The following is a 23,040-nucleotide window of genomic DNA, read 5'->3' on the forward strand; positions in this document are numbered from 1 at the left end:
GTGTTTAAGAAAGTAAAGGAAATCCTGTCATGATTTACTCACCCTCATGTTGCTCTGAACCTGTATAAAGTTATTAGCTGTCAAAAGGGTTTGTAAGGCATGCTAGTGGCCAGACAACACTACAATCCCACAGAAAAATGCTCTTGTAAATGCATCCTGACCTCCTACCAATAGATGCTCTATGTATCTATTCCTAACACACAACATATGTGGGTATGTCTATGAGGATCCATTCCATGCCAGGAGTGAAGGGGGGGGGGGGATCACCCATTCAAAATGTATTCAAACTCATGGGGTAAAACAAGGGGTGAAATAAAAGAGGGGCAATAATACTGTAATCATACAGCAACTTACGCGGTTTCTATATGGCTGAGAGTAAAGCTCCAAAAAGAATTTTATTTTTGGGTTAAAAAAAAGAAAAAAAAGAAAAAAGAAAGAAAAAAAGAACAGAAACATACAAACAGAGAAACATACGAACAAACAAAGAAAAACCGTAAAAGAAGCTATTAGCAGAACACATTAGAAAGCCACTGGCTATCAAAGGACAAATAGAAGATTAAGGGTAGAAATAATCATGGTAAGAGTTTAAAGTCAATACAAAATGAAAATTTAGTCAATTTACTCTCTTTATACATGGTCTAATTTTTGTTAGGATGAGCACAGATGAATTGTGCACATTAACATCACAAATAATTACTAAATAAATAACTACATTGCTGCTCAAATGTTGGGTTTGAGATTTGAGTTTTTAAAAAAAGCCTCTTCTGCTCACCAAGGCTGCATTTAATTGAGAATAAATATAGTTAAAATAGTAATATTGTGGAATATTATTCTTGATAAAATTACTTTTCTATTTGAATCAATTTCTAAACATAATTTATTCTTGTGATGGGAAATAAAGGCGCACTATAAATAAAAATGGTATTATTATTTTTAAAGCTGAATTTTCTGCATCATTACTCCAGTCTTCATTGTCACATGATCCTTCAGAAATCATTCTAATAGTCTGATTTGATGCTCAAGAAACATGCTTTATTATCAATGCTGAAAACAGTAAGTAGGCTTTTTTTATAGAAACAGTCTTTGATGCAAGAGTCTTTGATAATAGAAACCACACTATTTTGGAATAGAAATATTTTGTAAATGTCTTTACTACCGCTTTTGATTAACGTAATGTTTCCTTTCTAAATATATATATATCCTTTAGAATAGAATATATATACTTTTGAACAATAGTGTACATATGGCCAATTTTAATTTCACATCGACCCTTAAAATGATTATGAAATAAGGTTAAATCTTTGGTGTGAATTATTGCCATTGTATCAACATGAGTGTATGTGTGGTCATGAGAAGGACACGGCCTCTGGAGCCCAACGCACCGAAGGAGGAGGAGATCCCCTCCCGATCAGTGGCACGTTCTCATAGCGCGGGTTTCCTCCAAACAGCGCAGACTGGTTCCTGTCAAAACAAGACAGTGATAAATATAAAGAGAGAATGAGGGTGAGAGTTCAAGACAGAGTGAGAAAGGAGAAAGGATAGAAGTATTTTAGAAATTATACAGTAAGTGAACTTCATCGAAAATTCCTCAAGAAAGGAAAATCCATCAACATTAACATCAGCTCCCCTCTATTTCACCCAAAAGTTCTTGAATTGCGCTGCCACACAAAATCCAGACACATCAATCTGGAAACAGGATATCACAGAAAATGAAAAAGAATAACTCATGTTTAAGGTTCACTCTTACATATATTCTGACAGAGGTGCGTTGGTCACAGCCTGTGTTGGAGGGTGCAGGCTGGTTTGGCTGCCCATGCTGCTACTGTAGCTGCAGAAGCTGTGCATGTTGCCCTGGTGTGAATGGTGGGATGTCATTCGCCGGCTCTGAGGGTTAAACGGGTCCCCGTCATCAATGTCATCATAATCTCTGTCTCTGTGGAGAGAGAGAGAAGCATCGTTTACACTAGATTTTTCTCCTCTGCTAACCAAGGCTGCATTTATACTATTAAATTAAAAATATAGCACCATCAGAATTAAGAATACTAGAATTAAAGGGATAGTTCACCCATAAAAAAAAAAAAAAAAAAACTTACACGCTTCAAAATATATTTTATGTTCAACAGAAAAAAGAAACTCATAGAAGAGCAACTTGAGGGTGAGTAAATAATGACAGACTTTTCATTTTTGCATAACCTATCCCTTTAAGCAGTCAAGCACAACAGGGGCAAAATAAGAAGCTAGGCATGTGTATGCAAAATGAAAAAAAAAACAAAAAAACATAAATATCTTGTTATATCACAGTTGCTTATCACTTTTGACCAACAGGTGGCGCTGCCACCAAATTGATCTGCAAGCACCCTCAGGTCATGCTTGTAATGACAGGAAGGCATGCTTGCTTCATGTAAAGGCTCTAACAGACCTGGCTGTATTTATCAGCTGACTCCCAAAGAACTTAATTAGCTAGTTTATGCATGTTTGATTAGAGTTAAGTGCACAATAGTCAAAAGTGAGTGATCTAAATGCATTCTGGGTGTGTGTACTGTACCTGTTGGCAATCTGTCGCCACGCTCTCGGGATGGCACACAGCATGACAGAGAAGGCACAGGCCGCCAGCAGAGAGAACAGACAGAGATACAGCAATCCCTCCACACCATCATAACACACACCTATCAGAGCGTCCAGGTAGTCCTGCAAACACACACACACCCCACAAGAGATTTAGATGCATTTTACTAATTGCTAAAATCTCACTAATCTCACAGCATTATATCAGACAGAAACAGGTGGAACATGTATGTGTGCTCGGTACCTTATTGAGTCCTCGGCAGTCTAGAAGTGCAGTGAGCTGATGTAGACTGGCCTCTGAATTATTCAATAAATGCTGAATACTCAATAAATCCCTCTGAAAAGAACCAGGAAAAAATAATTAAAATTAAATACAATACAATAAAATGCATTTACTCATATAGCTTTTTTATTCACCAAGAAAGAAGTGAAATAATATTTCCTTCTGGAGCATCAGTGAGCGTTTGAACTTTTTTGTAATAGTTGCAGACGAGTCCCTCAGTTGTCCTCAGTGTGAAAAGATGGATCAGTCATTGTCACAAAGGGTTTAAATATGCAAAAGATGCTGGAAAACCAAAGAATTTGTGGTAACTGGATATTTTTTTTGAAAAACAGTGGACAATTTAACTAATCAGGACAAACAAGGGACTCGTGAACGTCTAAACACAAAATAAAAAAGCAACACAGTATTAACAATCAAGTGTATTATATGTGGATTATATGTAAACATGCTTTGCGTGAAATATCTTTTTCAGGTCAGGACTAAATAAAAAAATAACATGCATTTTGTATGCATTGTCTACTACTTTTATGTTGTCTAATTAAAGTGAATAATTTTACAGTGTAATAATAAAAAATAAATAAAGCAATGGGCCCTTTTATACACCTGGTGCAATGTGCAGCGCAAATGTTTTTGCTAGTTTTAACCCGACGCAGTTCTCATTTTCCCATCCTGCCCTGCGTTGTTTAAATAGCAAAATGCATTTGTGTCCATTTGTGCACCCATGGGCATGCTGGTCTGAAAACGAGGTGTGTTCAGGCGCTTTGCTGGCGCGTTGCTATTTTGAGGAACTGAAAATAGACTGCACCATAGACCAACTCAAACCTGGTCTAAAGTCTGGCACATTGTCTATTTCTTTGTTATTTAAAGAGCATGTTCGTATAGGAAGAGAATAGGTACAACCCATTTAGACCATGTGCCAGACATGCTAACTGTTTTCCCGTCGTTAAACTAGCAAAAGTTGATTTGGAGTGCACCTGCGCCATTCGCTTTAGACCATATGCTTAGATCATTAAATCAGGACCCAGTGTGTGCTACTGTAGATTGTCATAATGTCAGAAGTTATATATAACTATAGTGAATATCGCACATACAGTATATTATTGTTTTCATTCATTTTCTATATTCTAATCCATTTTCTATATTCAAATCAAACTGTGATGCACACTCACCTCAGCTGTGGGGAACAGAGGCACTGCAAACTGCAAGAGACCTTGGATCTGGATCTGCATGGTGGTCAGTGATCTCTGGAAGAGAGTCAGGGACTGCAAAACAAAATAATTCAGGATCAGTTCCTTATGTTTAAGGGCTAACAAACACAACATCCATAGTTTACACATCACATATACGGTTCATCCTGAAAGGGACTCATGTGCAGTTTCAATCCCTACCAGCAGAGAGAGAAACTGCACCATACACAGATACACACACCTGCTAACACTGTCAGCTTTAAAATCTAGGTAAATAGATAAATAAAAAAATAAAATATATATATACCCAAACACTGTGTCTTGAGAAGTTGATTTTGTTTATTCTAGGGAGGATATTCTTTGTATTACAATAATGTGATTTAGATTTTTGTCATGAAAATTACTTGATTTTGTGACTAAATATGACCCAGGATTTTGTTTGTTGCAAGATTCACCAGCAAGTGGAACGGCAGATAATTACATCTTAAACCTCATTAAATGTATCCACTTTTTTTGTATAATTTTCACCCTTGTGTCTTGATATGAGAGTGAATTAATGCACTGTGGAAAGGAAAATGCATCTCTATCCCTGACCACACATGAAAAAAAAGAGGCAAAAAACAAAAAAGAGTGACAGAACAAGAGATTTAGAGACTGCGTGAGTCTGAATAAAGAGTGAATAGAAATAAACAAAGATGAGACCAAGAACTGACATGAGTAATATGGTAAAAATATATATAAATATCCATCATATCCATTTTTTCATAAATTAAAAACACTGATGATGCTCTTTACAGATTAATTTTGAGTGACTGAGTGAGTGAGTAAAGGACATACAACTGATGTCTTGTTACGAACATGTTTGTTTCTCTATCTTTGTGTCAACTCCATTGATCTGAAAGAGATGTCTACAGTTACTCTGTAGCTGAACTGCAGCAAGCTGAGATATAGGACACTGGCCTTTTACTGCCTGACCTAAAAACCCTGAGAGATGCAGAGAGACAGGAGAAGTGTGAGAGAAAGACAGAGTCAGGAAAAGAGTAAAGTAGGTGGAGAGGGAGACTGGTAATTCTGAAAGGTAGATTTGGGCATTTAAAACGGTTTCAAGTTAGCCATTTTAAAACCTACTGAGCAACCTACATAAAGTAAAGAGCATTTTAAGGAAATCTATATATTTGGCCAAAATGTAAATCAGCATTTGCATTAGTATATATATATATATATATATATATATATATATATATATATATATATATATATATATATATATATATATATATATATATATATATATATATATATATATATATATATATATATATATATATATATATATATTACACAGTATATATAGTTAAAAATGTATTTGCCCAATATTTATTTGTTTTGACCAATTAGTCACTTATGAGGTTTCATTTAAATTAGGACAATGTTACTGAATCAATAACGCCATGAAAATATAAATGATGAATTGCAAGCTTGCAGTCTGAGAAGAATGTGATGAATAACAAAACAGAAAAAAATGTAAATGCATCTTTATATTGCATTGCTCTTGCTGAGATATATATATAGCAAAGTGAACACACTCTTACAAACTACTTATTTGTATTTAATCAATCAAAAATAGTAAATTAAGTTTCAAAAATATTAGTTATTATCTTAAGTAATGGCACACTAATAACAATAATACAAAAGGCCATAAACATCCTAACTGCATTGCCTGTGCTGACATATAAACAATAAATGTAACTAACCAAAACAAATTGGTTACAAAGAACAAAGTGCATGTGATAATTTCTATTAACCATAGTACCTGCTGAAATGGGTTGGGGAGCGTCTGGCTGCAGTATAAGTAATAATGCACAATATCTAGAAAAAAATTAAAAAACAAAAAAACATTAAGAGTGCATTATTAACACCATGACATATAGACCATAGAAAATAAAAAAATCTGGACATCTTTAAGTATAAATTAATCATGTGATGCATGATATCAATAATACTAAACAGATATGTATAAGCCATTTTAACCATTCAGACTGTGGTTGTATTTTCATTTTTGGGTGAACTATTCCTTTAAGTCTTGCGTGCTATGAAAAAGCAGCCTCTGAGGAATGAAATTTTCCTCCGGGAAGCTCCGTCCTCAAGCACCTGAGGGAGCTTCTGTCTGTCTGCTGGTGCAGGAACATATTATGGCTGAGAACAGGATTAAAGTTTCATAATCACAGGAATGGCCATTTTACCCATGTATTCAGTCACAGTGATTATGGAGCAGGATTAAAGGTCTCTCAGATTAACCTTTAAAACTATTCAAGCACTTGATAGTGTAAAAATACCATTTCATGCAAATGTATACACTGAAGAAGCATAATCCCCATTCATAATATGAGATTAAATGAGCCGGCCATGAATCTGTGTGTGCGCACGTGCATAAGTGTCCACGTCTGTTTTTCTCCCTACATATAGTACATTTATTAAGAATAAGAGATACACTCACCTGAGCTGATTACGTCTTTTGTTTGGTTCATCAGAAATTTGTCTGGTGCAACACAGAAATCACTTGTGCCCTAGACCGTAAAACACACATAAAGTTAAAAACCTGCAATAAATTAAATAGAAATATAAAATATATACACTACCATTCAAAGGTTTGATGTCAGTAATGTTTTTTTAGGTGACCTTATGTTCACCACAGCTACATTTATTAGATTAAGCATACAGTAAATACAGTACAATTGTAAAATATTATTGCAATATTTATTTTCTATTTTTGAATACATTTTTAAATGGATTTTATTCCAGTGATGGATTGCAGCATCACAACTCCAGTCTTCAGTGTCACATGATCGTTTAGAAATCATTCCAATATGCTATAGTTGCTTAATATTTTTCCTCAAAAGTTATGCTTTTTTTTTTTTTTTTTTTTTTTTGATAAACATAAAGAGCAAAAGAACAGCTTTTAACTTGAAATTTGTATAATAAATACACTGTTCCAAAATGCTTGTATAATTGTGTTTCAGCTAAACACACTCAAGTTGCTGTAGGATGTTTGGGGCAATAGGTGAAGGGACATAAATCAACACAGGAAGTACACACAGATGCAAACACACACTCATACTGTAGACTTGATGTATACACTCATGGGTACAAAAAAAACTGCTATCTGTTAGACAGGAAGGAACATAGGCAACAGGAAATCGGGATGCAGACACTATCCTGTAATGATTGTCTAAGGAAAAAAACAGCCATGCAGAAACACCACGCACACACTCTCACATATAGTCTGCACATAATCATCCCCAGGCTGCGAAAGGAGCACATATTCCTGTCAACAATACATTTGCATTCGATGATGACATCATTGTTCCATTCGACCAGGAGCAATTTCTCTCACAAGGCAAGACAGACTCAAAACAATTCGACAGCACTGAAAAGTATTGAAAAATAATACAATATACAAAATAATAAATCAAATCAAATAAATAAAAAACAAGTGGTAATATTGACAACTAACTCGGACTTTGTCGTCCAATTTCAGAAGTCCAACACAAGTCAATATTTGTCACTTCTCAGCCTTTATTACATGGCGAACCATTAGGAGCATTTTTTTTTTCTGCAGTGATACATGTCTATCAACTTTAAAACATTCCCCTCATCTGGTTTCAGAGCAAGGAAGTTTAAAGTCAAGACCACATCCTGTTGAACTCCTGAGGCTCGATACCTTGTGTTATGCATTAATTCATTAGCCGTGCAGACAGGATCAAAGCCCTGTGTGTCTGTGTCTAACGCCGGCACGAAAGATGGGTTCATTACAGAGAACTAAGTGTGTCCACTGATGCTGTAGAGGTAACACATCTACATTTCACTCTTAATGAGCTGAAACAAGCTTCCATAGCGAGTTTGCAGCCTATTAAATGAATTTGAATCATTTTATTTATTTTTTTGCTGTGGACTTTGTACATTCAGCTGTGGGAGAACAGCTGTGTGAAAAATTTGGAAATAGATTTGTAAGTAATGCATGAACCATAATTTCTCTCACAAACTCAGCACTAGCAACAAGTTCCCCTGACAGACTCTATTGATTCTCCTATACTGTTTGCCTTTTTTCTTTTTTGATGGATATAATTGGTTTGTGGGTAGTGCATTCATAACCTGCCAGTGACAGTTATGAGTAGGGGAATAAGTGTGTGAGTGAGTGGAACAGTTTGAAAGAGAATATAGAGGGGGTATAAAAGTTAAATGAATCACACTCAGTCATAAAACTTTGCCAAAAACTGATTCTCCTAAGACTCTACGGGGATGCTCTTTAAACTCAATTATAATTCTGAACCTAAAAAAAAAAAAAAACTATTAATAACGCATCCACACAGCAATTTTAAGTGCAATTAATTCATTTGATTTAATCTGAATTAAATTGACTGCAATGCACTAAACTCTTATCTAGACTCAACAAAATCTTGTGAACGTAATGCTGAATCAAAAAACCCATTGGGTCTTTTTAACTGAAAGTGGGCCTCCATTCCTCCATTCCTGCAGCTCCTCCACCCCAAAATGATTTTTTTTTTTTTTTTAATTAAGGAAACTAGGGTGGAGTATTCTTTTAATTTACATGGTGACATATTAAGCATAGAAAAAGAAATGGCTTGGTTTAAAAAAAAAGAAAAAAAACCTGGAAAAGATCAGAGACTATGTGTTGATTGTAACATAAGAGAATTCCAACAGTGGCTTTACAATACCTGCCCTTTCTTTTATTTCCTCCTCCTTCATTGATGTGGTTTAATGAAATCTGCCACATTTAACTCTTTTGCCAATAAACACATAAACCAGTGTTTTTGATTGCACACCCACCCACATCGATAAATTGGAAGTTTATCACCTCCTTCAGTGAAGCAGACAGCAGTTGACTATTATTTGTCATGCTCTGTCACATAAATAAGCTCTTGATAGCGACGGACTGACTGTGACCCGCCTCAAGTGCTTATAAAACCAAACAATGTCACATAAAAATGCACAATGTATGTAATCACATGAAGTGTTATGAATGCAATTACTGATGGGTTTTTCTTGAATCGGATAATGATCCAAACAGAATCACTGACTGAATAGCAGGCTTGTTGGCTGGTACTTACCACTGCAGTGGCCACATCAGCTCCGAGAGATGCCCAACTCAGTATCAGAGTCAGAACACCGCAGACCATCATCCTGCACACACACCATAAACAATGGTTAACAATTATGCTACTGTGTTTTGGGGTTGAATTTTGATCTTACAGTTTGTGCTTCTGTTTGTGTGAGAGAAATTTAGGTAGACCATACCCTACCAAGCTTATTCCTCTGATTTTGTCCCCTTTGAATCTTTATTAATGAAGGTTTTGAACCATATACACCATCACTGATCTCAATTTAGGATTTCTCTGAAACCATTTACTTCCATTAGACCACAGAACATTTCCAACACTTCACTTTACACTGAACATGACAGCAAGTTTTCTTTGCTCATAAACGCACTGTGCTACTAAATAACACACTTTATACCTCAGGAAATACTATGCAGTAAAATGGCTGGTTTCCTTTGTAATTTGTCATTTGAATGAGAACTGTAATGAAAAACATTATGTCCTTTTTCAGGTGTACAGCATTAAAGACAATCCTTTGAGAACAAGGAGAATATTTGAGGGAGAACATTTTATTTGCTGTTCTTTTCTCCTTGATCTTTCATTTAATTAACTTATTTCTAATCAATCTTAAAGGGGGGCATATCATTCTTTTTTATTATTGTTTTTCCCTGAGATAAAGTTCTTCCACTTCCTGTTTATTTTTTACTTATTTATTTTTGCAGCAAAACTGTCATTTTCACCCCCGATTTGACCCTTATTTTTTTTTTCTCTCCAACTGCTTATTTTTAACAATTGACTGAATTTAGAATAAAAATGCCTTAATTTGAAAAAAAAAGTTTTTTACACTTGCTTGAGGCTGTTTTTTTAAAGGGTTAATGTGAATAATGGGAGATGGAAATGCATTTTGCCAATAAATTCCTTCAAGCACATTAAAAAAGTTAAGGGTTAGGTTAACCCTAACCCTAACCCTAAAGATACTTTGCGCTATTGGACGACAAATCCTGACTAACCAGCTGTCCGATCTTGTTCCACAGCATCTGAAATGCTGTATATGGTCACTAGGAAATGCCCAAGCAAAGTCTGTCATCAAAACTGTTAAAGGACTGTGTTCCCAAACAGCAGCACCCACCTCCGAAAGCACATTCATTGTTCCGTCTGCTCGTTCTGACATGCAAGTAAATTATTATATAGGACAATTATTATATTCAGTAGCTTCTCCTACTTTTCTTAGTGATGTATAGTGCTAGTTTATCAAGTGATGATTTTGTTCTCTTTGACTGGTTGGATGGAAACTCAAAAATGTTTTGTGCAATATTCTAATTTGGCGCAAAAGTTAAATTCACAACTTTGGATGGAAACCCCGCTTATGAAAGGCAACGAAACCTCAATCAATCAATAGATCTCTGTCATTAATTCCAGTATTCAACATCTCATGGTAACCCAAAGTAATGTTATGTTTGTACTCACGTAGTGAGCAGCCAACGGGATTGTTTGGCCAGACCCAGACAAGCAGCAAGACAAATGACCAGATCCAAGATCAGTATCAGTAGGTACGTCAACCACCTTCACAGGAAAGAAAAGACTTTTATAAGCAGTTTATAAACATTAAATGATGTGATTTGAGATGCTGTTGAGAATTCACACAATATCACATAAAATCAATACAAAGGAAAATTAAAATCATAAAAAAAAGAAAAAATGAAGAATATTTCATGTCAACAATCGTACCATTTGTTTAATTTTTTTATTTCTCCTCAGGAATTTTAGGTTGAATTTTTAGTTACATTTAAGTAAAACATGACTGAGACTTTGCTGAGCTACAAAAGCGCAATTGCTAAGAGATAGAATCTTCTTGTTAGCGTGCGTGTTCTACCTAGGCCACTCCAGAGAGCTCTTCGTCTCTGGAAATAATTCATAATAGATGAACAACTTCTATAGGTATTAATATTTCATACACTGAAACCTTGTCAGAGGGGAATAGATGAACGTGTCTCTTCCTATAAACTGCTCTCAGACACATGCACACCCACATTCACATTATCACATCGGCTATATTAATATGCTTCCTATCAAAGATTAACTTTTCTGGCAACCTAACCTAATGAATTGTGAAATCAACGCTTATCATGCTGCCATCTGCAAAGTGGCATGATGACAGGAATATAAATGCAGTGGATGTTTTGATGGGTGACCAGTGGTGAAGCTGCAGCTGTAAATAATGTGTGATCTATAGTGTCTAACACAAGGAAATGGCTTTACATGCAACTATAAGAGAGACTGTACACACTTAGAAGAATACTCAGAGGCAAGGATGGAATATTTCATAATGTTTTTGCATGCTACAAAACAAAGGTAGAAAATAAACCTGCAGTGCACAGAAAATCTATTGCAGGAGAGGTACATTATGGGAAAATGTAAGGTGGCAGCTTGCCTGTAATACTCCACGTATGCTGTCTGATCAGCTATGGCTGCCAGGTCGACTTTTGCCTTTTCCCAGTCAGGAAGCCCAAGTAGCTGCTTAATGATGTTGTCTGACATCTGTTGCATGAACTGCAGTGTCTGCACAAAGTCTCCACGTGTGGCAAAGATCTCGCCCAATCGAGACAAGTGCTCATTCAGACCGTTCTGCATGCCTCCCACAGTACCAGTGACCTGGGAGAGAATAACACTGTTAGTACACACAGAAATACTGTTAGCCATGGTTTTATAATAACATACATTTTTTTTTCTACAATAACATAGAGAAAAAAAACTGATAACTTTATTCAGCACGGATGTTTTTTATTCAACTTTTTATTAATCGTATAATCCTTGAATAAAGGTATCATGGTTTTAACAAATATAATACGCAGCACAATTGTTTAAATGATAATAACAAAATTGTTTCTTGAGCAACAAATCAGCATATAAAAAGACAATGATGACTGCAGTAATGGCTACTGGAAATTCAACTTTGCAATCACAGTAATAAATTACATTTTATATATTCAGATAGAAAATTGTTATTTTAAACTGCAATAGTATTTCACAATAGCTTTTTTTTTTTTTTTTTTTGTATTGGTGAGCAAAACAAGACTTCTTCCAAACTATTTAATGTTGTGAATCTGTTTGTCTGTCTGACATGCATATTAAATACAGAATAATTAATAAAACTAAGAAACGTGACCTTCGTAACATAACCTATTCAATATACCTTTCAAGAGGTACTAATATGCAAACTTAGATATTAATATGCACTTTTAAGGAAGAATATGCCTTTTTTTTTTTTTTTTTTTTTGGTAAATAAGGTCCAAAAGTGTACCTTTTGGAACCGATCTAATGACAACTTTAAAAGGTTTTTTTTTTTTTTTTTTTTGAGAGTGGGCTTGCCTATTATAGCAATAAAAAAAAAGCCAAACTAGGTATGTGAGAAAGTACTGACTGTGCTCTAAAAAGAACTGTTTTCAGTGTAAATGGCCACAAAGATATACTCGGTTTGTAACCAGATTTGTGTTCTCTTGTGTTCATAGACCCACCCAAAGCTTAATTAAATATAGTGTTACTAAGGAAAAAAATAAAAGGATGGGATGAGATGAGACCAGATGGTGATTGCATGCAATACAGCATATTTACACTTCAGTAAGAGTAAAAGAAAAAAAGGCATAGAATCAGGGGATTCCTAGGGAAATGCTCTACATCCTAAATCAAATACTCCTAGCACAGACTCAATTCCCAGCAGTTTTCTTTGGGTTATGACCAAGTGGCAACCTCCTGCTCTTTCTTTTACTTTTCTTTTCTTTTCCATTATCTTGGAGTGACGTCTGGTGATGCGCTGCCAAGATGGCGACGGCCGCCTCTGCCCACTTTTGGCTTCATAAACACTCTTCGGAAACTTGTGGGTGACACGGACACTATGTCCACGTCTATGGTTATGACATTATTACGAGAGTGAAGTGATCTCATACCCAAAATGTTGAGAAACTCAATTACTTACTGGTTATCTACTTTGACGGGACTCATTTTTCATCAGATCTCTGAGCTCACATCAGCACTGCAATTTCCGGAACCATTTCATCTTCATGAAATACAAAAGTCCAGATGTGTTTTATTTATTTATTTTTAATTCTAAGAGAGTGATTTTGAGGAAATTTTTTAACGTTTCTTGGGAATAGCAAAGTTTATTGTGTGGCCACAACTGTGAAAACCTATTCAGTGGGGTTTAATATCTCATCTGAACATAATCCAATAATCTAGCCAATAAACAAATGCTAGACATCTGAGCTGCATTTCTTAAGCCACAACTATAATGCATTTGAGGAAGTGGTTAAGATACGAGACCGAGATTTGTCTCCCAGCGCTGTGGCTCTAATTGATTGTCTCTGGTTTCTGTTGGAGCTCAGCTTCTGCAATTAAATTTGAATGGGAGAGTTGAAGCATGAAATAGAACACAAGCACTAAGTGCTGTTGCCTGCTCTATATCCAGATATGATTTTCTATTTCTCCATTAAAATTGTGTGTGGGTGGGTGGGTGTGTTTGTGTGTTGGGGGCGGGGGGGTCAACCTTTCAATGACCTTACTGCTTACAGGTCTTTTAATAATGACTGTGGTAATGTCTGGGGATTTGCTGGTGGAACTAGTTCAGAGGTTCTCAATATAGTTACTGAGAACCAGAAATAAATCAACATATAAAGACTAACAATGGAATAAAGACTGCGCGGAAGTAGTAAGATAACGATCAGATGTGACTCTTACAAACAGTGGTGTGTTGAAACATGAACTTTTTAGCGTTCAGCGTTGACATTAAAACAAAAAAAACAAAAAAACAATCTCAGGAACTCAAGCACAACAGTCAAAGTCACTTTATCTTCAGATTCTCCTTCGACGAACGTTTGATTAACTGCCTTGTGGGTGATGGATAAACAGCTCTCAGCTCCAGTTTTTATTGCTTTCTATCAATTTTCTCTCACAGTTAACTGTTGTGTATGAAGAATATTAGGAGGATTGTGGGTATTTTCCTGGGAGAGACTTTTAGTTAGAGTCTTTGGGTTGTTTGAAATGGTAAGGATCTCACAACTTTTCCACAAACAAAAACTTTCAAAACACATCAGAAAAACATGATTTTTATTTTTGCACCTTAAACACATTTCATATGTTCCACACTATTACAGGGTATATACAGCAATCCTTAAGTTAAATTTACTACTTTTGAATACCTTTTTTACTACCTTCAGAATATTTTTTAAAACCATCACGACACTGAATTGCAAGTGTTAATCAGCGACCTTTCTATTATTTACAGATTTTGACATATATAACATACAAAAAAGAATGGATTTAGAGACTGATGTTGACAACATATTGCACATTTATTTCACTTAGTAAATAAAAATAAAAAAAAATACATAAAATGTGCAATGGAGAGAATGGATAATTCCAGCACACTGGCTGGCATTCATTGCAAGTTGATGCATTACAAACGGGCATTTTCTATGAACTGTTGCGGATTCAAAACTGCGCCACAAATTTGCGGCGGTGGTGGTGGAGGTGCAGCCGCCGGACAGCTGAGATTGTTAGAATTAACTGCTCTCTCTGAGCACGCATTCCATTTTTATGTTTAGTGGATTGCATATAAGACTGAAATGTGTTAGCTCCCATCCAGTTGACATTGATGTTTTTTTTTTTTACACACCGAACAATAAGCCTGCCTGTTAGTGTTGTCACGGTACCAAAATTTCAGTATCCGGTACCAATACCAGTGAAAATCCACGGTTCTCTGTACCAATTTCAGTACCAAAGCAAAACACAAAAATATGCTAATAAAAAAAACGTTTTAGCACTGAAAATAAAACCAATGCCATTCTTTATACTTATTTACAATTGTGTTTAAAGTTTTTCTAAAAGTTATATAATTATAAAAAACAGTAAACAAGTTTCACCCAAATTTAATTTGTCTTTTAATTTATGAAATTTAAACACATTTTATTTTTGGTAAATAAAGGGGATTTGCTATTAAAATTAAAACATGGAAGAAATATTGTGATTTATTTCTTTAAAAAATAAAGTTTAATGAATGCATATTTGTCCTTTTAACTGAACTTAAGACAGGTGGTGATGCTTAAGATATTTTTGGTCATTGAGGGTTTCTGTAAAAAAATAGTAATAGATCAAATTAATTATTATTAAAAGATAATACTACTACTAATTCTACTATCATACTAATGTATATACAATGCACTATGAATTGATGAGCTGCCGGGTTCATGAATATTAATCACGTTGTCTGCGTTCGGTCAAACTGATTTGCTGAAATCAAAACAGGGACGGTACTAAATCAGTGCCAGCCAATGAAATTGCCATTTGCGCATTAGCTCCGCCCACTACCGGAGAAACCGGTATGTCTTCTGCTTGTTCAAAAAATGAATATGAATAATTCTAAATGAACTCCATTATTTTGACAGGAGAAGACAACAAAGAATAGTTTACATATAGTGTGTCGATTCAGCGTGGTAAGACTCTCGCTCTCTAATCTGACTCCAATAAGACACAATAAGACCTTCACAAGCTCAGAGGACGGTACAGAACAACCCAGTGCTCTGCATCATGTCACAACGTGCAGAGAACAGAGGTATTTATAGAACAAGAGAGCTTCTGGTTGACATTCTGTAATATTATATCCACCCTAAAATAATTCTGAAAGTTATTTATTTTCCTGTATTCACCAAAAAACTATTGGACATTTCCAGAATTATTACCTGGGGGAAAAAAATACAGTTCCACTTAACAGAAAGCGTGCCATCATGCAATATGGGGTAAGTTGTCACAATGACCATGTTGCATATTAACATTTATTTTAAAATAATAAATTTTAATAAAATATGGAAATATTATGTTACATAACAATACTAAGAATAAATGATGATGATGATAATAATAATAATAATAATAATAATAATAATATTCATATTGTGGACCATTTAAAGGCTATAATACAGTAAATAATAAATTATTTAATAATTATTCCTAAAACAAAACTGTAATAATATTTTTTATCTACATTTCATAAAGTGTATAAAACACTCAAAATGTATCTACAGCATCATGGTTCTCCTGTAACCCAAAATGTAAGTTCTTGTTAATCCCTAGGTGCTTCTGTGAACACAAAACAGACCCGCACAGGAAGCCAAACAGTTCATTTGCAAGCACAGAGGGGGTGCTGAGAGGAGGGAAACAAGAGACCTTATGGCCCAGAACCAATAAACCTGAAAAACCAAACAGTCAACGCTCAACACTCCTGCAAAAAACAAGTTCTACTATTCCTTCTCTTGACTCCCTTTGAGAGAGAGAGAGAGAGAAAACAATCATCTGTGTACAATGGATGCCAAATTAAATCATTGTTTTCAGGCAGGCAGAACCATTGAAGAGCCTCAGTCAGGAAGTCAAAGATTTCCACAATTGACTTCATCAAAGCCTTTGTCCCAGAGTTCATTGCTAATTATAGGCATAGCATGCTCGGGTTTTCATACAGTGGAAACTTTGTTCCATTTGAAGGACCTGGGCACTAAGGAGAAATACAAGAATGGAGGGTCTCTTCTACTTGATGGCATTCTTAAGATGTATTGATGATTCTTGAAGACATTAATCTGTGGTCATGACCCAAAGATCAAAAACATCTCTAGTTCTTCTAAGCATCATTACATCATTTTTTTCATAAAAAAAATGCTCTTATCTCTATTAGGCAGACTGCTAATGAAAATTATGGCTGATTTTCCCCCCAAAAGTGCAGTTCCTAGGTCAGTTCTGCCTTTTGGCTTGCGATGACTCAGAGAGTGTGTCGAGGGAATCAAGTTGACCCCAGATAAGTGTGTGCCTCATAATTCAGAGCGAGACAGAAACAGATGCATTAATCTCCATTAGTGCAGAAGGGGAGTTCATTCTCAACTCCTCATGAAAAAGCGGGCAGATGCTCGAAGCACTTTCAGTGTTCAGTTCAGAACCACAGCATCAACACTTCCCTGAAGGCTTGTACAGCAGGTGTAAGTGAGCTGAACAGCTCTAGGAGATCACTGATCTATAGCTTGTGAGATGTTTGCACTCAAACTTGCACAATTTTTTGTTATGAACTATATGGAAGTAAATAAATTTGTCATCAGCTACACACTTGGAAATAAATATAAGGTGAGGTTCGGGTTGATGATGTCATCACTAGAGTTAGGATAATGTCCAGTGACCTCAAACTGACAGTATCTGGGAATTTTGACTGTTTTGCTAACAGGTGTGACGCTCAAATTGTCTTCTTCATACAACTTTTAATAGCAGCTTTATGTCTGTTTTGAGAGACAGAGGGATTGATAAAGAGAGTGATGGAGCAACAGAAAGATAGACCTGGAATGATGGATAGAGTGATGAAGCGACGGATAGATAGATAGATAGATAGATAGATAGATAGATAGATAGATAGATAGATAGATAGATAGATAGATAGATAGATAGATAGATAGATAGATAGATAGATAGATAGATAGATAGATAGATAGATAGATAGATAGATAGATAGATAGATAGATGATGGATGGATGTCCAGGAAACCTGTTTGAAAACAGTCATTATTTTTGTAGCTGAAATCACACACATGTACACACACCTTTAACGAGGGATAAAATGTGAACTAAGCATTGCTTTTGCAGTCTTTCAGTCAACCAGGCAATGAAATAGCTAAAAATCACAACCAGAGGCATGAAAGGCCCTACCGAGTGCATGAAATTGGTGCGTGAAGCAGGATAAAAGCGTCTTAGTGTCACTGTCAGCTCTACGCATTTGAATCAGAAAACGGAGACGGATAAAAATAGGTCTGGCTGAAGATACATGAATTAGGTTTTATTCATGCCCCAGCCTTCAGGGCCTTGAAAGGGACAATGACGAAAGAGAAAAAGAGGCCTCTATAACTGCACACACATAAAAGGCTGTAAAAACCAATCTGAGGTATTTTCTCCAACCATTCCATATCACAGAAACACACTACATGGTGTGTCTGTTTTCTAACACACACAGATACAGCCCTTGTCATTCACATCTCTCCAGAGAGACTGAGCGGTTACATGTAGCTGCATATATCTTCAGCGGTGTCCTTGCTATTGCAAAAGGATGTCAGAAAATCAATCATGCACTCAGTGGGGAAGCCATGAAATTTTAGCAGCGCCGATAGGCAGAAAAAAGATTTAACAGGAGCAATTAACTGAATGGGATATAGGGACCATCTGGCTGAGGTTTGGATGGAAGGAATGCTTTGATTGAAAGAGCAGAACTATTTGCAAGGAGGGAAAAGACGATGTTAGAGCCTTTAGAGGGAGTAAATTTGCTTGAGAGAAGTCAGCGAGACTTCTGGGACATTTCAGCTGAAATCTGTCAAGACTAAAGTTGGCCAGGGAGTCAAAAACAGTCTCGATGTGTTATTTATAGTCAGCGCTGCTATATTTGTACTTACCAAACTGTCCACTCCCGTCAGCGTGTGATTGGCATTATAGAGAGAATAGGTCAGCTGGTACACCCCATCATTGGTTTCACTGTTTCCATAGAAACCAACTCCCACGGCAACACTGAAAAGTCACAAGGTGAAAAGTTACAATTAGTTCACACATTGTAATCATCAGGCCCTCACGGAATACGCACATATGCAGAAATCCGCAGAGGGATTTCCACAGATCTGGAACACCGGTCATTCAGAGTTTTACACATCCCTCACTCCTTGCATGAATTTTATAGAAAAAAGTTTACATGGATTTAGCAACCACTAAGTATGTACATTTGATTACCATTGCTGAAAAATATGGAAAAAAGTGAAATACAAAAAATTTAATAACACACATAACACACAGTTTTTTGGTAATCTTTTTTGGTTATAGTGCAGTGCAGTATGCCTTGCGAAAATTAGATAGAAAATACCAGCAATTTTCTGCGCCTATAAGACCCAGTGGCGTCAAAAGCAACCTCTTATGCTGCGTTTACACCAAACGCGAATAGAGCATCTGGCGCGAATGATTTCAATGTTAAGTCAATGTAAAGATGCGTTTATGCACATCTAGAGGTGTCGTGGTGCGGTAGACGCAAATTCGCCTCTTTCGCGCATCTAGTTACAGGAGATTCTGAGTTATGAAAAGGACCATAGGAAGCAGACAGCGACCAGCTTTTGTGGTGGAAAATTGGCATTAATACCCCCACCTTGTGCAGCTGTACCTGAGTGTACCTGGGACATCAGTGCGGTCGGAGCGCATCTTCTCAACAGCTAGACATATAGTGAATAAAAAACGCTCTGCTCTGGACCCCGAAAATGTTGATCGACTTGTTTTCCTATCCAATAATTTTTTAAAGGCCATAGCCTTTAATTATGCCTGCCTAGTGCCGCCTAGCCTAACTGTCAGCTACATTCAATAAAAAAAACACACATGGCCTGTTCTCAAGTACATTTAAAGTTTAATTTTTTTTTTAACAGTTGTTTGAAATGGATTGAATCATTATTTAAAATAATCTTGGAGATTTTTGAATTGCCTAAATCATAAATGCAGCCGGGTTGAAGCCTGCAGTGATGCTTTTTCTTTTGTTATGGCAGCCATCCCCTCTGCATATATATTTTTTCAAGAATGTTGCACTCCTGTTGCTGTTTGTTATTTAGCACGAAACTTCATGCCAATAAATAAGAAATATTGCTGACTTGTGCGTTTCCAGAACTCTCTTTATGTCCATCCGTTATTTGACGTTCAAAAAGGAAACGTCTTTTTTTAGATATGGAAAATCGATTTTACAATCGATTCAATGAACACTTATGTCTTAAAAAATCGAAAAAAGTATTTTTTCACAAAAGTGACAGACTACTATAGAGTAGTATTGCATCCTTCATATCTCTAAAGAGTCTTTAGTTTTATCACATTCATAAAAGACAGATACCGCTGTTTCACTTCTCTCCAAAAACAGTTGAGCTCCTGGAGGCGTGCCGTAGGAGGAGCTAAAGAATCACAAGCACACGAAGCTTTTGCATATCGATCATCTGCAAGCTGTGACATCGACATAAATAAATCAGAGACAAAAACTTTATTAACTATCAGCACTGCCGATGACTTCCGTAACCCGAATAAAGCATACGTCCGTCAATATATTGTTCTGTCCATCGACCCTTACATCCAGTGTTCTTTCTATCTTCCCATCGCTCTGTCTTCCTCTCTGCTAACAAAAAAATATATTTTTAATAGTTTTATTAACAATTCAAATCACCAGCTGGGACCATCTAAAGCCAGTCACCTTGTAAGCAATGTCAGAAAATGTTACCTGAGTTTAAATAAATCTAATTTTGGAATTAATAGGCTCTAAACGGCTCTGCTAAATAATGGCACTGTGGTAGGATGGGTAGTGCACATGTGCCACATGCAGACCTTTAATATTCAGCAGAAGCCATACTGTGCCAGAGGCTAATGTTCCCCAGTCACAAATAACACAAGGGTTGAAGAAATGACAAACAAGATGGTGCCTTCTGCCAGGGAGAACAGCTCACAAACACTATGAAAGCAAGAGAAAGAGGCAAACTGTCCGAAACAATAACACAATCACTAATAATCTGACCACTACATTGCAATTCTTAATAAGTTACAATATCGCCATCAAATAAATTATTTTAAACCAATTCTATATACTCAACTTTGGCAACAAAATGATACTTCAGATGTGAATCAATCAAAAAAATACAATATGTTTTAATTCTGTCATCATTTATTTACCCTCATGGTGTTTCAAACCTGTATAACTTATTTTTTTCTGTGGAAAAAATCTCTGAATACCAGAATATCACAGAGACTTTGGGCTGGTAAACAGCCATCTTCTAACCACCCACAACACTCAGCAAAAAAGAATCACAAGGGCAAGGTTTGGACAGCCTCTACAACTGTTTGGGCTTTACATTAAAAGTACCTGCACTGACAAACACAATCTTTTTGAGATAAACCATCTATAATATCCTAGATATCATAGAGTTTTTGGCATGAAACAAAGAATATTAGCAGGACAGCACATTCCCTCCCCCCAAACCACGGTCGTCTCACCAATGGGAACAGGAAGCATCTTACATAGAAAGGATGATGTCATCAAAATGGCCAGACTCATCTCTGTTCTTGGTATTTGGTTCATTAGCCCCCAGAGACACTGTAAGGTCAATAACATCGTACAGGATGTGAAGTCATATCCTGCATTGCCTTCTTCATATAAGCTGCCCTTTAAAGTCTATTCCTGACCGACTCTCCTTTGTGTTAAACATGAATTTGACGTTTGCGGACCATAATGAGCAGAGTAATGAAATGCAAAATCTGTTCTCGGTCTCGTGTCAGCTGAAGAATTGAGAGAGATTTTAGAGTTGCAGAGGGTACTCCTGGGGAAATGTAAAAGTGTAATGATTCCTCCAAAGCTTCTTGCCTTTGGAGTTGGGGATGAGTCATAAAGGCACACACTCAAGCACAAACAAATAAAGAATGCACAGTGCCCTAAGGCCACGTGCCGTCTTATGCCGAAACGACGTATGGGAGAATGTGTGCGGCCTGGAACAGGGGACTTTATAAAAATTACGGGGAGAGTGAATACTCATTAGCTGGATGCCTCTTGCCAAACTGCATCATTCTCCTGATCCATCTCTGATTTAAAAAGTGCATGGGAAAATTGAGCTGCATTGGGAAGAGGAAGGAGAGGACGATAAAGAGAGATGCATGCCAGAATTGTCATAAAAATGGCAAGAGCTGACTAAAATTGGCAGATTCTATTAGGGTTATTATTATTAACGGAAACTAAAATCAAAACAAAAACAAATGAACAGACCAAATGAATTTCATTTTCGATCAAGGTGTTTACATTAAGGCTTTTCAGTCAGATTGAGCCATCAATCCGATTACTGAGGGATTCTTTGGTTGTATTTAAACGTAGCTAGTGTTTGTTTGGTTCTCAGTGTTTCTGCAGACACAAAGGTATCAGGCTGCTGCATTACGCAGCTCTGAGGAAGAATTAATGCATCAAACCTTTAAAAGGCTGAAAGCGCTAAGCAGCATGTTAACTAGATATCTAAGAGTAAAAACGTATCTTCTTGGTAGTGATTTGAATGTAGAGATTATAAAAGCAATACAAACTGTGGTTGGTTGTCTTTCAAGCCAGTTATGATGATCCATTACTATCCAAGTTTGTTTGTCTTCGCCAAAATAAGCTACAAAGTGAATTAGACTTTTTAGCAACACTCAAATGAATGTCTTTGCAAGGAACTAAGAACAGCAGAATTTGAATCCTTTCATGGATTAACTCACTCTGCGAGATGAATTACCCAAATTATTAAAATTGTAGACGGTTGCTGGGGAAGAACTGAATCAGAATCACTCTGCTACAGTCCAAACTCATCTTCAGACAGGCAATAAGGAGGAAAAGTCTGATGATGCTCATCATTTTATGACAAAAATCCAAGATTATAGCCAATAGCTCCTCACAGTTCATCACTGTGCTGTCTCCTCCACGCTTTTCAGAAATATATATTGCTAGTTATGTATCAACTAATTATACATTTACTGGTACATTATAAATATATCCCAAAAATGTTATGTTATGTAAAGTTATGTGAACTTAAAAAATCCAGCATTTAAAAAATGATAATTAGAGGATGATCTAACTGTGCTAGAGCCATCAAATTACAATGTATGTTACACAAGAAAATCTTGACAGGCTGGGTTCTGAAGGTCACCTTAACATTTAATTGCACACTATATTTACATTTATGCATTTAACAGACACTTTTATCCAAAGCTACTTACAGTGCATTCAGGCTATACATTCTTTAACCAGTATGTGTGTTCCCTGGGAATTGAACCCATGCCTTTTGAGCTGCTAATGCAATGCTCTA

The 23,040-nt window shown here is 36.2% G+C and overlaps 1 protein-coding gene across 2 annotated transcripts in view; it reads right to left on the minus strand.

Moving 5' to 3' along the window:
• LOC113055931 (protein tweety homolog 2-like) overlaps window positions 1-23,040 on the minus strand; it is a 46,544-nt gene that overhangs the window by 1,721 nt on the left and 21,783 nt on the right. Inside the window, exons 3-14 of one of the 2 annotated variants that reach the window (XM_026222324.1) lie at window positions 18,613-18,724; window positions 11,584-11,804; window positions 10,620-10,715; window positions 9,165-9,237; window positions 6,533-6,602; window positions 5,849-5,904; window positions 4,018-4,110; window positions 2,810-2,902; window positions 2,546-2,688; window positions 1,748-1,933; window positions 1,383-1,461; window positions 355-381 (exon numbers count right to left, since the gene is read on the minus strand). In XM_026222324.1, the coding sequence (XP_026078109.1) occupies window positions 355-381; window positions 1,383-1,461; window positions 1,748-1,933; window positions 2,546-2,688; window positions 2,810-2,902; window positions 4,018-4,110; window positions 5,849-5,904; window positions 6,533-6,602; window positions 9,165-9,237; window positions 10,620-10,715; window positions 11,584-11,804; window positions 18,613-18,724 (1,249 nt within the window). The remainder of the gene's footprint in view (window positions 1-354; window positions 382-1,382; window positions 1,462-1,747; window positions 1,934-2,545; window positions 2,689-2,809; window positions 2,903-4,017; window positions 4,111-5,848; window positions 5,905-6,532; window positions 6,603-9,164; window positions 9,238-10,619; window positions 10,716-11,583; window positions 11,805-18,612; window positions 18,725-23,040) is intronic. The other variant, XM_026222325.1, reaches the window with a different exon arrangement.

The sequence above is a fragment of the Carassius auratus genome, chromosome 37 (genome assembly GCF_003368295.1).
Source record: "Carassius auratus strain Wakin chromosome 37, ASM336829v1, whole genome shotgun sequence".
NCBI classification, from domain to species: domain Eukaryota; kingdom Metazoa; phylum Chordata; class Actinopteri; order Cypriniformes; family Cyprinidae; genus Carassius; species Carassius auratus.